This window comes from Brettanomyces nanus, chromosome 1 (assembly GCF_011074865.1).
Source record: "Brettanomyces nanus chromosome 1, complete sequence".
NCBI lineage: Eukaryota > Fungi > Ascomycota > Pichiomycetes > Pichiales > Pichiaceae > Brettanomyces > Brettanomyces nanus.
The window spans coordinates 1,886,728-1,900,013 of NC_052374.1; the positions used below are offsets into that span (position 1 = coordinate 1,886,728).

The 13,286-nt window shown below is 43.2% G+C and overlaps 6 protein-coding genes across 6 annotated transcripts; 4 read left to right on the forward strand and 2 right to left on the reverse strand.

The window, feature by feature from the left end:
- Nucleotides 1-109: 109 nt before the first annotated feature.
- On the forward strand, nt 110-3,559 carry FOA43_000872 (uncharacterized protein; the record flags this gene model as incomplete). Its single annotated transcript, XM_038921197.1, has 1 exon — nt 110-3,559. The coding sequence occupies one exon, from the start codon at nt 110-112 to the stop codon at nt 3,557-3,559; it is 3,450 nt and encodes a 1,149-aa protein (XP_038777125.1).
- A 404-nt stretch (nt 3,560-3,963) lies between these two features.
- FOA43_000873 (uncharacterized protein) lies at nt 3,964-4,920 on the forward strand (the record flags this gene model as incomplete). Its single annotated transcript, XM_038921198.1, has 1 exon — nt 3,964-4,920. The coding sequence occupies one exon, from the start codon at nt 3,964-3,966 to the stop codon at nt 4,918-4,920; it is 957 nt and encodes a 318-aa protein (XP_038777126.1).
- A 97-nt stretch (nt 4,921-5,017) lies between these two features.
- Nucleotides 5,018-7,063, reverse strand: TKL1 (Transketolase; the record flags this gene model as incomplete). Its single annotated transcript, XM_038921199.1, has 1 exon — nt 5,018-7,063. The coding sequence occupies one exon, from the start codon at nt 7,061-7,063 to the stop codon at nt 5,018-5,020; it is 2,046 nt and encodes a 681-aa protein (XP_038777127.1).
- A 944-nt stretch (nt 7,064-8,007) lies between these two features.
- FOA43_000875 (uncharacterized protein) lies at nt 8,008-9,558 on the forward strand (the record flags this gene model as incomplete). Its single annotated transcript, XM_038921200.1, has 2 exons — nt 8,008-9,434; nt 9,537-9,558. The coding sequence occupies 2 exons, from the start codon at nt 8,008-8,010 to the stop codon at nt 9,556-9,558; spliced, it is 1,449 nt and encodes a 482-aa protein (XP_038777128.1).
- A 76-nt stretch (nt 9,559-9,634) lies between these two features.
- On the reverse strand, nt 9,635-10,624 carry FOA43_000876 (uncharacterized protein; the record flags this gene model as incomplete). Its single annotated transcript, XM_038921201.1, has 1 exon — nt 9,635-10,624. One exon carries the CDS (start codon nt 10,622-10,624, stop codon nt 9,635-9,637), a length of 990 nt encoding a protein of 329 aa, XP_038777129.1.
- Nucleotides 10,625-11,257: 633 nt separating this feature from the next.
- On the forward strand, nt 11,258-12,718 carry FOA43_000877 (uncharacterized protein; the record flags this gene model as incomplete). The annotated part of the gene is made up of 1 exon (XM_038921202.1): nt 11,258-12,718. One exon carries the CDS (start codon nt 11,258-11,260, stop codon nt 12,716-12,718), a length of 1,461 nt encoding a protein of 486 aa, XP_038777130.1.
- Between the last annotated feature and the right edge of the window lie 568 nt (nt 12,719-13,286).

Sequence of the window (13,286 nt, forward strand, 5' to 3'; positions counted from 1 at the left end):
TGGTTTCACCAGTTTCGCGTTTTCGCGGCCTGAAAAAATTCAGTTCAAAATAGATTGATCCTATATTTGAACTACATTAGCATTGATTAGTGATACTCTACTTCTTGTAATGACTTCCGTCAACCCGGAATTCTACCTGTACAACCTCACAATCCAGAAGCCTTGTTCCACGGTACAGTCCTGTATAGGAAATTTTACGGGTGTGAAAAAACAGCAGCAGATAGTCAAAGCCACTAGTACAAGCATAGAATTATGGAGTTTCAACAAACACAACGGAGCTCTCAAGAAGATCTGTGATCAGAACTGTTATAGCAACATTAGACAGATTTCCACACTACGACCCCTTGGATTTCACAAGGATCTCATTATTGTTACTTCGGATAGTGGAAATTTGTGTCTCTTAAGCTTCAATGTTGAACTCTCTCGGTTTGAGACTGCAGTGAATCAACCCTACTTCAAAACTGGCATCCGTCCAATTACGCCTGGAGAGTACATAGCGGTTGATGGTCGTAATAGAGCGTTTATTGTGGGTGCGATAGAAAAAAATAAGTTCGTCTATACGGTTAGCCACGATGGTGATTCGAGCAAACCTACGGTATCCTCGCCTCTAGAGGCCAACAGAAGTCGAGTTGTAACCTTTGCTTTATGTGGTCTTGATGTTGGATTTGGAGATCCGTTATTTGCTGCTATAGAGAGCGAAATATCTGCTCCCAATTTCAAGAAGACACTTACCTACTACGAACTTGATTTTGGTCTCAATCATGTCCTCAAGAGGTACAGTGAGGATTTGCCGGAATCCGCCAATTTTCTTCTGGCTGTTCCAGGTGGTATTGACGGACCTTCCGGTATTTTGGTGTGCTCAAAAGATATGATAACCTATAAATATCTCTCAAAGATGACACATTCGGTTCCTATTCCTAAGAGGACTGATCAGCTAGATTGTTCTACCCAGATAGTCTCTGGAGTAGTTCACGTACTAAAGCATTCATTTTTTATCTTACTTCAAAGCAACCTTGGTGATCTATTCAAAGTTACCATCAATGGGGTAGCTCAGGATTCTGATGAATCCGATGGACAGCCGGGACTTGTTGATGCGATTGAAATCAAGTACTTCGACTCAATGCCCGTCTGTAACTCTTTACTAATCTTCAAATCGGGGTTTCTCTATGCTAATTGTGAGTATGGTGATCAATACATATATCAATTTGAGAAATTGGGTGACGACCCAGATGACAAGTCTTGGATATCTACGGATTATCCCGATGATGTTGCCGTACTAACTGCAGAACCTGATCAAATATCTTTCGAGGTAAAGCAGTTCGATAACTTAAACTTGGTTAACATCCTGGAAAATTTCAACCCTATCATCGATTCTAAGTTATACGATTCTGGTGATGTTTTTGATCTTCCCGTTATCTATTCCCTATGTGGCTCGGGTCCCAGATCGTCCCTGAATGTACTGAATCATCAGCTTCCTTTCACCGAGATTGTTACACAAGAATTGCCCAGCGTGGTGACTTGTATATTTTCCATAGTTACCCACAAGGAGGACAAGTATGACAAGTTTATAGTCATTTCATTTTATGATCAGACTTTGATTCTCAGTGTTGGTGAAGAAGTGGAGGAGGCAGAAGATTCAGGTTTTCTCACTGATGTTGCGACACAGAATGTTGCTCAGGTTGGTTCTACATCTGTGGTTCAAATTCATTCCAATGGTTTGAGGCAAATATTTTATGACAAAGATGATAAGCCTGTAAAAAATGTCTCCTGGAGCCCGCCTGTTGGCATCGAAATTCTTCACTCGGCTATCACAAATACCCAGGTTGCTCTAGCTTTATCGAGCAGAGAGTTGGTGTACTTTGAGACAGATGCTCAAGATAGATTGATTGAATATAGTGAGCACAAAGAGTTGGAGTCACAGATCACCTCTCTATGCCTTGGAAATCTTTCACCCGGGCAGGCTCGTTTTCCGTTCATTGTTGCCGGTGGAAAGGATCAAACTTTAACTGTATTAAAAACGGATCCCTCTTCCACATTAGAGATTATTGTCAAGGAGGATCTCAGCTCTGTCCCATGTTCATTAATGGTGCTCCGTGTGAGAGATTCTGGTGTATTCGAAGAGGAGGAAGACGATGATGATGCTGAGGATAACGTGGCCCTTTCCACACTTTACTTGCATATTGGTATGACTAACGGTGTTTATGCCCGTTTGAAATTTGACCAAGTGTCAGGAGAGCTCTCGAATCCTAGAAATCAATATACGGGGCCAAAGGAAGTTCATCTTTCCCGGTTAAAGTTTGATCATCAGAATGTTGTGGGAATCACTTCCGTGAGATCGTATTTGGGATACGCTAGTGCTGCAGATTTTAAAATAACTGCTTTGGCCAAACCTATTTTCACTGAGCTTTGTGCATTTAAAAGTGAGGATGTACCAGTAAACGGTGCATTGGGTATTCATGGTGGTAATTTGACCATTATGACTGTTGATCAGCTTGATTCCAGTTTGCTTATTGAAAGTATTGCTCTAAGGTACACTCCTAAGGCAATGGCTGATAGTACCGACTTTAATGGAATGCTATATGTTGCTGAGGCTGATTTCCAGATCAAATCACCTTATACAAAGGGTGACGACAACGGTGAAGAAATCATTAGCTACGAATTTGATGAAGATTTGCAAGAGCATTACCAACAGTTTGGGTACGGGTTAGAGGCCGGCCATTGGGCTTCTTGTATTCAAGTTGTTTCTATAGAAAAGAAGGCAGTTGGTCAAGCCGTTGAGTTGAAAAATGAAGCGGCTTTCAAGCTTTGCCGAGTTTCGTTTGCTTCAGATATGAAGAACGATTTTTTGGTAATATCTACCGCTGTGAACCAAGCATTTGCACCCAATAGGAATGATGGAACGTTTCTTAGAGTGTATAAAATATGCGAAGATGGATCTTTACTGTTTCATTACAAAACCAAGACGGAATCGTTAGCATTAGCACTTATTTCGTTTCAGGGAAAGTTGCTTGTGGGAATGAGAGACCTGTTGGTATTATACGATTTAGGAAAGAAGCAGTTACTTAAGAAATGTAGCACGAAGTTAGAAGAATGTCGAGAGATCGTGGATTTAAAGACGCAGGGACTTCGTGTAGTTGTCAGTGATATTGGTGACAGCGTTCGATATGTCAGCTACCAGCCAAAGGAAAATGAGTTTGTCACTTTCATTGATGATTACATGAAACGACATGTGACTCGGACATTGATGCTAGACTACGAGACGGTGATTGTGGGGGACAAATTTGGAGAGCTTTCTGTTCTCAGATGTCCTGAAGAAATAAGTGAAATGAATGAAAGCGACACTCGAGGAGCCATTGCAGCACAGAAAGATTCCAGATTGAATGGAGCACCATTCAGATTGAAGAATGTGATGAATTTTTACATTGGAGATGTTCCTACCAGCTTCCAGAAGGGATCCCTCACCATAGGAGGAAGCGAATGTATATTATACACGGGACTTCAGGGCACCATCGGATGCCTTCATCCACTAAAGACTTTGAGCGAAATCAACTTTTTTTAAAGAGTTACAGAAGCTTGTTTCAAGAGAGAAGATATCTTTAACGGATGCCGAATTTATGAAGTTCAGAGGGTATTACGTTCCTATTAAGGGATGTATTGATGGCGATTTATTGGAGGAATACTTCCATATGAATAGTGAACAAAGGCTGAAGATCTCCAGGAAGATGGAAAGAGAGCCACGGGAAATAGATAGAAGAGTCTCTGATATGCGTACAAAGTTTGCGTATTAGGTATCTTGTTTCACCCCCCCCCCCCAGTTGTATAAGTAAAGAGTGTAAGTAAGTAAAGCCATATTTAAAAATTTTCAGTACGCGACCCGCGAACGTCGAAGAGAAATATAACAATAGAGATATCTAAAGTGACGTTGTCTGCTTAGTGGTAAGTAAGTCTGAATAGTAACAGAAGATGAATTATGCAGCACGGCATAAGCATACAGAGAAAAACCTGCAAATACTTAAGGCTCTTCTCAAGGAGTCATGCAATCGGCATTGTGCAGACTGTAAGACAGCGAAGAATCCAAGGTGGGCCTCATGGAACCTAGGTATATTCATCTGCATTCGATGTTCTGGAATCCATAGATCGATGGGAACGCATATTTCACGGGTTAAATCTGTGGATTTGGACTCATGGACAGATGAACAAGTCAAGTCCATGGTAATGTGGGGCAACGGTAAGGCCAATGCTTATTGGGAGTCGAAGCTTTGCGAGGGCTACGTGCCTAATGAGGCCAAAATAGAGAACTTTATTAGAACAAAATATGATTTGAAGAAGTGGTGTTCTGGCCCCACACCCAATCCTTCCATCATCAGGATCCCTACGAAGCCGGCTGTACCTAGGCAGGCCATCAATACAAACCCCTCACAATCAACACCGTCCTTACTCGATCTAGGCATCGACTTGACCACTCCTGTTCCTAGGCCAAGGTCTGACCAAATTTCCTTGTCTTCTCTTCCAGCGGCATCTTCGTCTTTAAGCTCCCATTCGTCATTATCGGCCCTTTCAATATTGGATAATAGTATCTCTGAAGAACGGAGTAAGCAAAAGAAGGCCAGTGACCAAACCAAGGGCAGACCAGAGTTAAAGAACTCCATTCTTTCTCTTTACTCGACTTCTTCATCCTCTGCTCCTTCGCTTCCACTACACAACACTACATCTAACTCTATTGCCGTATCTGGGTTTTCAAATTTGAAGACCAACGATACCGTGGCTCCCTTACCTGCCTCTCGAAACGTCCAGGCCGCTTGGAATGCCAGTAATGTTTGGGCAAGTTCAAATAGTTCGAACTCCAGTCCTGGTTTAGCGGATAATGCAGGAAACACGACATCATCTTCAAATGATGCCTTCAAGAATATATGGCAATGATACAGATAAACTACAATAGACTTAATAAAGTAAATCAAATCAAACTATACTGAAGACGAAGAAAATCAGCTACTCATAAAATGTAGTCAGTCAACGATTACTGAATCGATGTGAAAGGTTGGTCCAAAGGTGACAACAACTTTGAACCTTTGAAGAAGCCAACAGTGGCAGCACCTCTCTTGGCAACACCTTCGGGTGTAAACTCAAACTTGTTGAAGATGTCATTAGCCTTACCTGAAGCACCGAATCTGTCGAGGCCAAAGTGGGAATGAGAGTATTTGCTCCATCCAAAAGTGGTTAACACTTCAACAGACATGATTGGAACACCATCTGGAAGAACCGATTTCTTGTATTCAAGAGACTGATGGTCGAAAGAGAAGAAGTCTGGTAATGAAACCACTCTTGTTGGAATTCCACGTTTTTCCAACAACTCAGCAGCCTTAACAGAAAGGGAAACCTCAGAACCTGTGGCAACGATAATCAATTTGGCAGTGGAGCTAGGATCCTGCAAGACGTAACCACCCTTAGAAGCCTTCTCAACAGAAGAGCCCTTCAATTCCGGAAGGCCTTGTCTAGTTAAGGCAATGATGGATGGAGTGCGATCAGATTCCAAAGAAACCTTGTAGGCTGCAGAGACCTCATTACCGTCAGCTGGACGCCAAACCATAAGGTTTGGCAGAGCTCTAAAGTGTGCCAAGGTTTCGATAGGCTGGTGAGTTGGACCATCTTCACCAAGACCAATGGAGTCGTGAGTAGCCACCCAGATGACAGGAAGGCCAGAAAGTGCGGACAATCTAACGGCACCAGCGGCATATGAAACAAAGTTCAAGAAAGTACCACCGTATGCCTTCAAGTTCATGCCATAGGCGGAAATTCCATTCATAATGGCACCCATACCAAACTCACGAACACCGTAACGGATATATCTACCAGAATATTCACCCAATCCAGACTGAGGAGGCTGGAAGTCGACGGCATTCTTCCAACGGGTTAGGTTAGAAGGAGTCAAATCGGCAGAACCACCAATAATCTCAGGAATTCCAGCAACGAGGTCGGACAAAACGGTTTCTGACAACTTTCGAGTGGCTGTTGCAGGGTCTGCAGGAGTATAGGAAGGCAAAAGCTTTTCCCATCCTTCTGGAAGTTTGCCTGACTGTCTTCTCTCGTATTCGGCAGCCTCTTTAGGATAAGCTTTCTTGTAAGAAGCGAATAAAGATTTCCATTCTTTTTCGGCCTTGGCTCCAGCGGCAGAAACCTTGTGGTAGTAGTCGTAAACTTGTTGGGGAACGGCGAAGAACTTTTTAGGGTCAAATCCGAACTTCTTCTTCAACTGAGCAATGTCCTCTGGTTTCAAAGGAGAGCCATGAACGGATGCAGTACCCGCATTAACAGAACCGTAACCAATAGTGGTATGGATTTGAATACAAGTGGGTTTATCCTTCGTTTGTTTGGCCTTTTGTAGAGCCGAGGATATAGCTGCAACGTCGGTATCGGCATTAGGAACGTCTATGACTTCCCAACCATATGCTTGCAATCTCTTGGCAACGTCTTCGTCGAACTCCAGAGCAGTGTTACCGTCAATAGAAATTTTGTTATCATCGTAGAAGGCAATCAAATTACCTAATTTTAAGTGGCCAGCAAGGGAACAAGCCTCATGAGAGACACCCTCCATCATACATCCATCGCCAAAGAATGAGTAAGTGTAATTATCAGAAATGGTAAAGTCTGGCTTATTATAAGTGGCAGCAATATTAGCCTGGGCAATGGCCAGACCAACAGCATTTGAAATACCCTGACCCAAAGGACCCGTTGTGACCTCGACACCGGGAGTTTCACGCTCAGGGTGTCCAGGAGTCTTGGAACCTAGCTGTCTGAAACTCTTCAAGTCGTCCAGAGTGAGATCATAGCCAAGGAAATGAAGCATAACGTACTGCAATGCAACAGCATGACCATTAGACAAGACAAATCTGTCTCTGTTTGTCCATTCGGGATCTTGAGGATTGAATTTCATATTTGAGAACAAAACATGGGCAGCAGGAGCCATTCCCAGTGGAGCACCAGGATGGCCAGAGTCTGCTTTACGGACAGTGTCTGCAGCCAAGACACGAATACAGTTAATTGCCAAAGTATCGATATCGGACATACTTTAGAAGAGGATAGCAAATGATAAAGAACTAAGTAATAACTAACTAGCAGGAAAATCCAATGCGGAAAAAAAAATTTAATCAAGACGATCAGATGGGCTTAAGTTTAAGCTTAGTCAAAATATTATATGTGTGGAGAATAGTAGGCGAATTGGAGAGATAAGTAAATAAATCGGATTTCGTGAGCGCCGTTACTCAAGGCAACGGTAATAATTGGAAAACTCAAGTCCGAACAGTAATTGCGATCACTTGGCATGTCCTATTTGGGTGGCATTGGCTTTATTCATCATGATATCGCGAGGCCTGAAATATCTACTTGTGCGTCGGAGTTCCACCAAGAGCCGATACAGCTTGGTAGAACTTTTCTGGAATAATGCAACACGGTGATGTAGGGGTATTGTTCTTTCTAATTTAAGTAATGGGGGTGGGGAGATCTATTTGGGGTTCAGCGTCTTCAGTGTCGCGGTACTCACTATGGCAAGTTCTCCCGGTGGGGCGCATCACATATGAACCTGCTTCTCCGCTGCTGTGCTCTCCTCTCCCGGTGGGGCCCTTCATGAATGACCCCCGTACCCCGATTCCGAGCTCCCGGTACGAGCCCACTACCCCCGATGCCTATAATTTATTCTCGCCTGGTTCCCCACGATTTCCCATTTCACCTCCAGACTCAGCTCACTTCAATCCATTCCACCTGCATCTCCTATGGTCCTTCGTTGAGCTTTAACTGTTACCATGTCATTATTTCTACCCCGTATTTTACCCCGTATTCCCCCCGTATATTAACTACCATTCCTTTTTTCCTTCTTTGCATCTGCCTCCTCGATTAGTCAGGCTTCCCCACAATTTCACCTCAAGTCTCAATATTTTTTTTCTCTATATCCACAATTTTCCACTCATTATCATTTTCCCGTTCCCCTTCTCTTCTTCTTTTCTGCTTACCACAATGGAAGGAATTCCTTTAGAGAACCAGACAACTTTCAGAATGGCTACGAACATTCAGAACAATAGCGTACTCAATGATTCTGGTAATCAGTCTCCGCAAAGTTCTGCTTCTTCACCCTTCACAAAAATCAGAATCCAGAATCCACCGGCCGGTACCGCATCTTCACCCACTTTGTCCCACAAGGTAAAGCCCAGAAAGAAGAAAAATACCGGAGATGATTCTCCAAGGCCTTACAAGTGTCCGCTTTGTAACAAGGCCTTCCATCGACTCGAACACCAGACAAGGCATATACGTACACATACTGGAGAAAAGCCCCACAAGTGCAATTATCCCGGTTGTTTCAAGCGGTTTTCCCGCTCCGACGAGTTGACTAGACATGCTAGAATTCATAGCAATCCGAACTCAAGGAGAAGAAATGCTGCCATTCATAAGTCTAGTTCCACTACTAAGCTCACTCGTCGTCAGCAGCAGAAGCGTAAGGTTCAAAATTCCACAAATAAGTTGACTGAAATGTCTCAGGGACAAGATGAGGCCGAAGAACAGTTTAAATCAGAGAGCGATGACGATGAAGGTGTCGTTATTAAAGCCCATTCCGTTATTGGAAGCGCTTTTAAGGAGAAACGTGAGCTCATGCAAATCAAGCCGGAGTTTCTGTCTGATACTACGGATTCTAGCTTGAATTTGGGGATGGGTACCCGGTCTTTTGTCAATATCGACGCATTAGCTACTGCTGCATCCCAGGAGTTGCAGAACTTGAAGCAGCAACAGGAAGTGCACTTCGAGGCACAAAGGGCAGCAGCTGCACTTGTATCCGGTTCATCTACATTAGCCCTCCGCACTGGTGGAGAGACTGGTGATAGCACACCCGATATTCAGTATGTGAAATCACTTCCGTCGCTTTCACAGTATTTCTCAAGGCCTAACACTGCCACTGTCCCAACTGCTACAGCGGGAACTGCAACCAGCCCCACAACTCGTCTTGCTCCTCTTTCGCCAATTTCTAGACCGATGTTTCAGCAAAGACCAGTCCTTTCTGCTTTTCCCTCTCTCACTATGTTTACACCACTCAAAGCTCAGTCCACAAATTCGTTGGCGCAGTTGAACAACACACTACCTGGTTTACAATATGTTCCTAGCAACGTAAGTATCGCTTCGATAGACAGGTCTCTTTCCAATACGGATCTTGCTGAGTATTCGCGGTCTCAGCAGCAATATAGACCTTCTTCTCCCTCTCTAGTTCCTCCAATTTCACTTCTTAGATCAGCCAACTCGACTACAAATATTCAGAATACTACATTTGGCTCCCAGGAACAAGTGCAACCACAACAACACACATCGCAAACCCCTGAACTGACTCCACTTCAAACTCCTTCCGTATCTCCCAAAATAAGCCCCGTGACATCTATGGCACCTCCTATTGTGGCGAAGTCTGTTTCATCTTCTACTTCTTCACCTTCTTCGATTACTGGTCAACTTCCCCCTTTAAGTTCGTTGAATTTGAATCTTCCTCAGGGTCTAAACATGACTAGCATTCAACAGCAGCAGGAGTAAGACCGACCACACCCTCAAATGGACACTCTTTGATGTAACTTTTTGTTCAATGTATACAATGAATAGTTTACTAGATTTACATGATATTTTTGACATTCGCATACTTTGGAATACCTTCCACAGCACCTTTTTTCTGAATAGCTAATGAGGAAGCAGCAGTGGCGAAGTTTAAGGCATCTTTCAATGAGGCTCCACTATATAGCTCAGCCACCGTTCCACCTAAAAATGTATCACCTGCTCCGGTTGTATCAACGACGTTGCTGACTTTCCTACTTGGAACGAAATGGTAGGATTTGGGATCCATTGTCGGTTGATTGAATATGCAACCTTTGGATCCCAAAGTAATGATAAGAGTTGGCTTATCCAGAAAGCTTCTAAGCATTGAGATAACGAGTTCATTATCATTGGCTCCTTCGGCTCCCTGGGCTCCTTGGGCTCCTTGGGCTCCCTTGGCACTTTCACCGATAAGGCCCCAAGCTTCTCCTCTATTAACCACTAAATATTCAACTTTGTTCAAGATTTCCATCTTAAGTAGTTCCTTTTTCAGTGGAGAAGGATTATAGAAGGTAGTGACGTTGGGTCTATTATCACCAAGCCAGTTGATCACGTATAGTGGGTCAGGGAACTCATTTTGTAACACGACAAACTGCTTTTCACTGGAATCGGATGGGAAACTGGCCCGAAGTTCATCTTCGGTAGGTCTCAATTGGCTATTGGCACCTCCAATGATGATGATTCGGTTCTCACCAGTTAATTCCTCGACCATAATGGTAGCACTGCCAGAACGGGTATTTGGTAGTGTTTTCACTGAGCTGGTATCCACATTCAACGAATGAAGCTTGTCGAGGAACATTTGACCTTGGCGGTCATCTCCAACTCTTCCCCACATTCTGATATGCTTCCGTAACTCTGAATGTATCAAGCTCACCACAGCGACACATTCATTCATACCTTTTCCTCCCAAATGCTCTTCGAACAGGTCACCTTGAATGGTTTCTCCGGCCTCGGGAACTCGTTTCGTAAATGTAACTAGATCATAGTTAAGGGATCCTATGACAGTAATCATTGGACGCTGATGAGATGAGTTAGTTAAGTGACCAAAGCATGTCGACAATAGATTGACAAGCGTCGTCGTCCCGTCGAACTCGGGAAATCTCTACGTTTCACGTCAAATTATTTTTGTTTAATTGGCCCGACCGCGCCCTTTTTGTTGGGTCAACGGGAAACTCAGGCAAATAGGGACTTGACCCAGCAACCGGTCAATTTACTGATAACACCATTTTTATGTCGTTGACAACCGTTTGTAGGTCTACTAAGCTCCTCGTATAATGTGATATCATCTCAAATATAGCAGATGGTCAGTTGTAAGTTGAATCCTTGAGCGTTTGGGTACTCTACTGTGGCTACTCGGCAATGCGCCCACTTTTTTTTTGTTCCTACCGGGAGCGGTGCCTGCAAGGGGCTCAAAATAAAGGAAGCCCTTACCGCATCATCACTCTGTTGGTCCCCCTAAAGATCTCACATAAAATTTTTCCCCTGATAACTGTTTGGGTAATGGACCCAACTCAAATTGAAATTGATTGGGCTCAATAGTTGTGTCAGCATAATGATCTGCGGTCAGTCTGATATAAGTAGATAACAATATGTGTCCTAATACTCTCTTTTGCCAATCACTTTTTCTTCCTCTTTATTGCTAAGTATGTCTGGTGTTGAATCTGTTAATATCACGCAGGCCAATTCAGTGGCCGCTGGTACTAACAAGCCCGTCAGAAGAATCGTGGCCTCTGGTATTGGAGGTAAACTGATGGGTACCAAGTCTATGACTCAGGTTACTGCTGGAGAAATTACTAGGGATTCTGTTGCTCAGTTGTTGGCAAAGGATAAAGCCTTAAAGGAGAAATACCAGAAGGAGAAGCACATCTCTGAACAGTCTTGGACTATGGACAACTGGTACAAGCACATCAACTGGTTAAATACAACGTTGGTTCTTGCTGTCCCCTTGGTTGGTATGATTATGGCATATTGGGTCAAGCCTACCTGGCAGGTTGTTGGTCTTGCCTTTGTTATGTATGTTTTCAGTGGTTGCTCCATTACTGCCGGATACCATAGACTTTGGTCCCACAGATCTTACAAGGGTCGCCTCCCAATTAGGATCTTCTACGCCTTATTTGGTGCTTCTGCTATTGAAGGCTCCATCAAATGGTGGGGACATTCTCATAGAATCCATCACCGTTATACAGATACTAATAGAGACCCATATGACGCCAGAAAGGGTTTTTGGTATTCCCATCTCGGCTGGATGCTTTTGGTTCCCAATCCAAGATATAAAGCCCGTGCTGATATTAGCGATTTGGTCGATGACTGGGTTGTTAGATTTCAGCACAGACACTACTTGGCCATCATGCTATTCATGGCCTTTATCTTCCCTGCCCTAGTCGCCAAATTTCTTTTCAACGACTTCTGGGGAGGATTTGTTTACGCTGGTGTACTCAAAAGTTTCCTCATTCAACAGGCTACATTTTGTGTCAACTCCCTAGCTCATTGGATAGGTACTCAACCATTTGATGATACTCACACCCCTCGTGACCACGTCATTACTGCGTTGGTTACCTTTGGTGAAGGTTATCACAATTTCCATCATGAGTTCCCATCCGATTACAGAAACGCATTGAAATGGTATCAATATGACCCTACCAAAGTAATCATCTGGCTCACTTCCAAGATAGGTCTGGCTTATAACTTGAAGAGATTCTCTCAGAATGCTATTGATCAATGTGCTCTGCAGCAGAAACAGAAGCAGTTGGACAAGGAAAGATCGAAGTTGAATTGGGGTCCTCAGTTAAGTGAGTTGCCTGTCTGGAATAAGGATGAGTTCTTTGAAAATGCAAAGTGCCAAAAAGGTTTGGTTGTCATTTCCGGTATTGTTCACAACTGTGCCGATTTCCTAAGCGATCATCCTGGTGGACCGGCTCTTCTCAGAACCTCATTCGGTAAGGATGCTACAGTAGCATTCAACGGTGGTGTATACGCCCATTCCAATGCTGCTCATAACTTGTTGGCCACCATGAGGATTGCTGTTATCAAGGATAGCGGTGCCGGTAACAGTACATACGATCAGCAGCTAAAGGCAATCTTCGAGAAGAACGCTAAGGCTGAGTAAAACAATTCATTTTATCCATTATTAACTTATATTTTTTGGCACCGCTTTCATTGCAGGTGCACCATTTGTTCTCTTTTCTTCAAAGCTTCTGCTTGCGTATACAGTGTTCTAATCACTTCTAAATAGTTATCGATATTTCTATACATTATGAAATGCATCATCATGTCTATGACAACACCGTCGTTGTAGTGAATAATACCATATTAGCCTTGTTGAAGGATAAAAAGAGTATAACAAGGTCATCAATACGGTAAATGATGCATATCAAGCGTCAAATCTTTAGAATAATCAGTGCATGTAGAAGAGTATAAATTCTCTGTTCTCTGGATTCTCAATTAAATCCTCTAAGAATAATATCAGAAAGTGTTTAACATTTTTACCTTCGACAGACCGGTTTTATATCTTTAGCCAATATTTTCCAAGAACAAACATAAAAAACATCAGAGGTGTTGATCTCTTTGGCTTTTGTTCCTTGATCGCTTCATTCTACAATGACTCGATCTAATCGTCTCATCTTTAGGAGATCTCTTTCGATCTCTTACCTCTTTAAAAAGCTCCCCAAAAATCG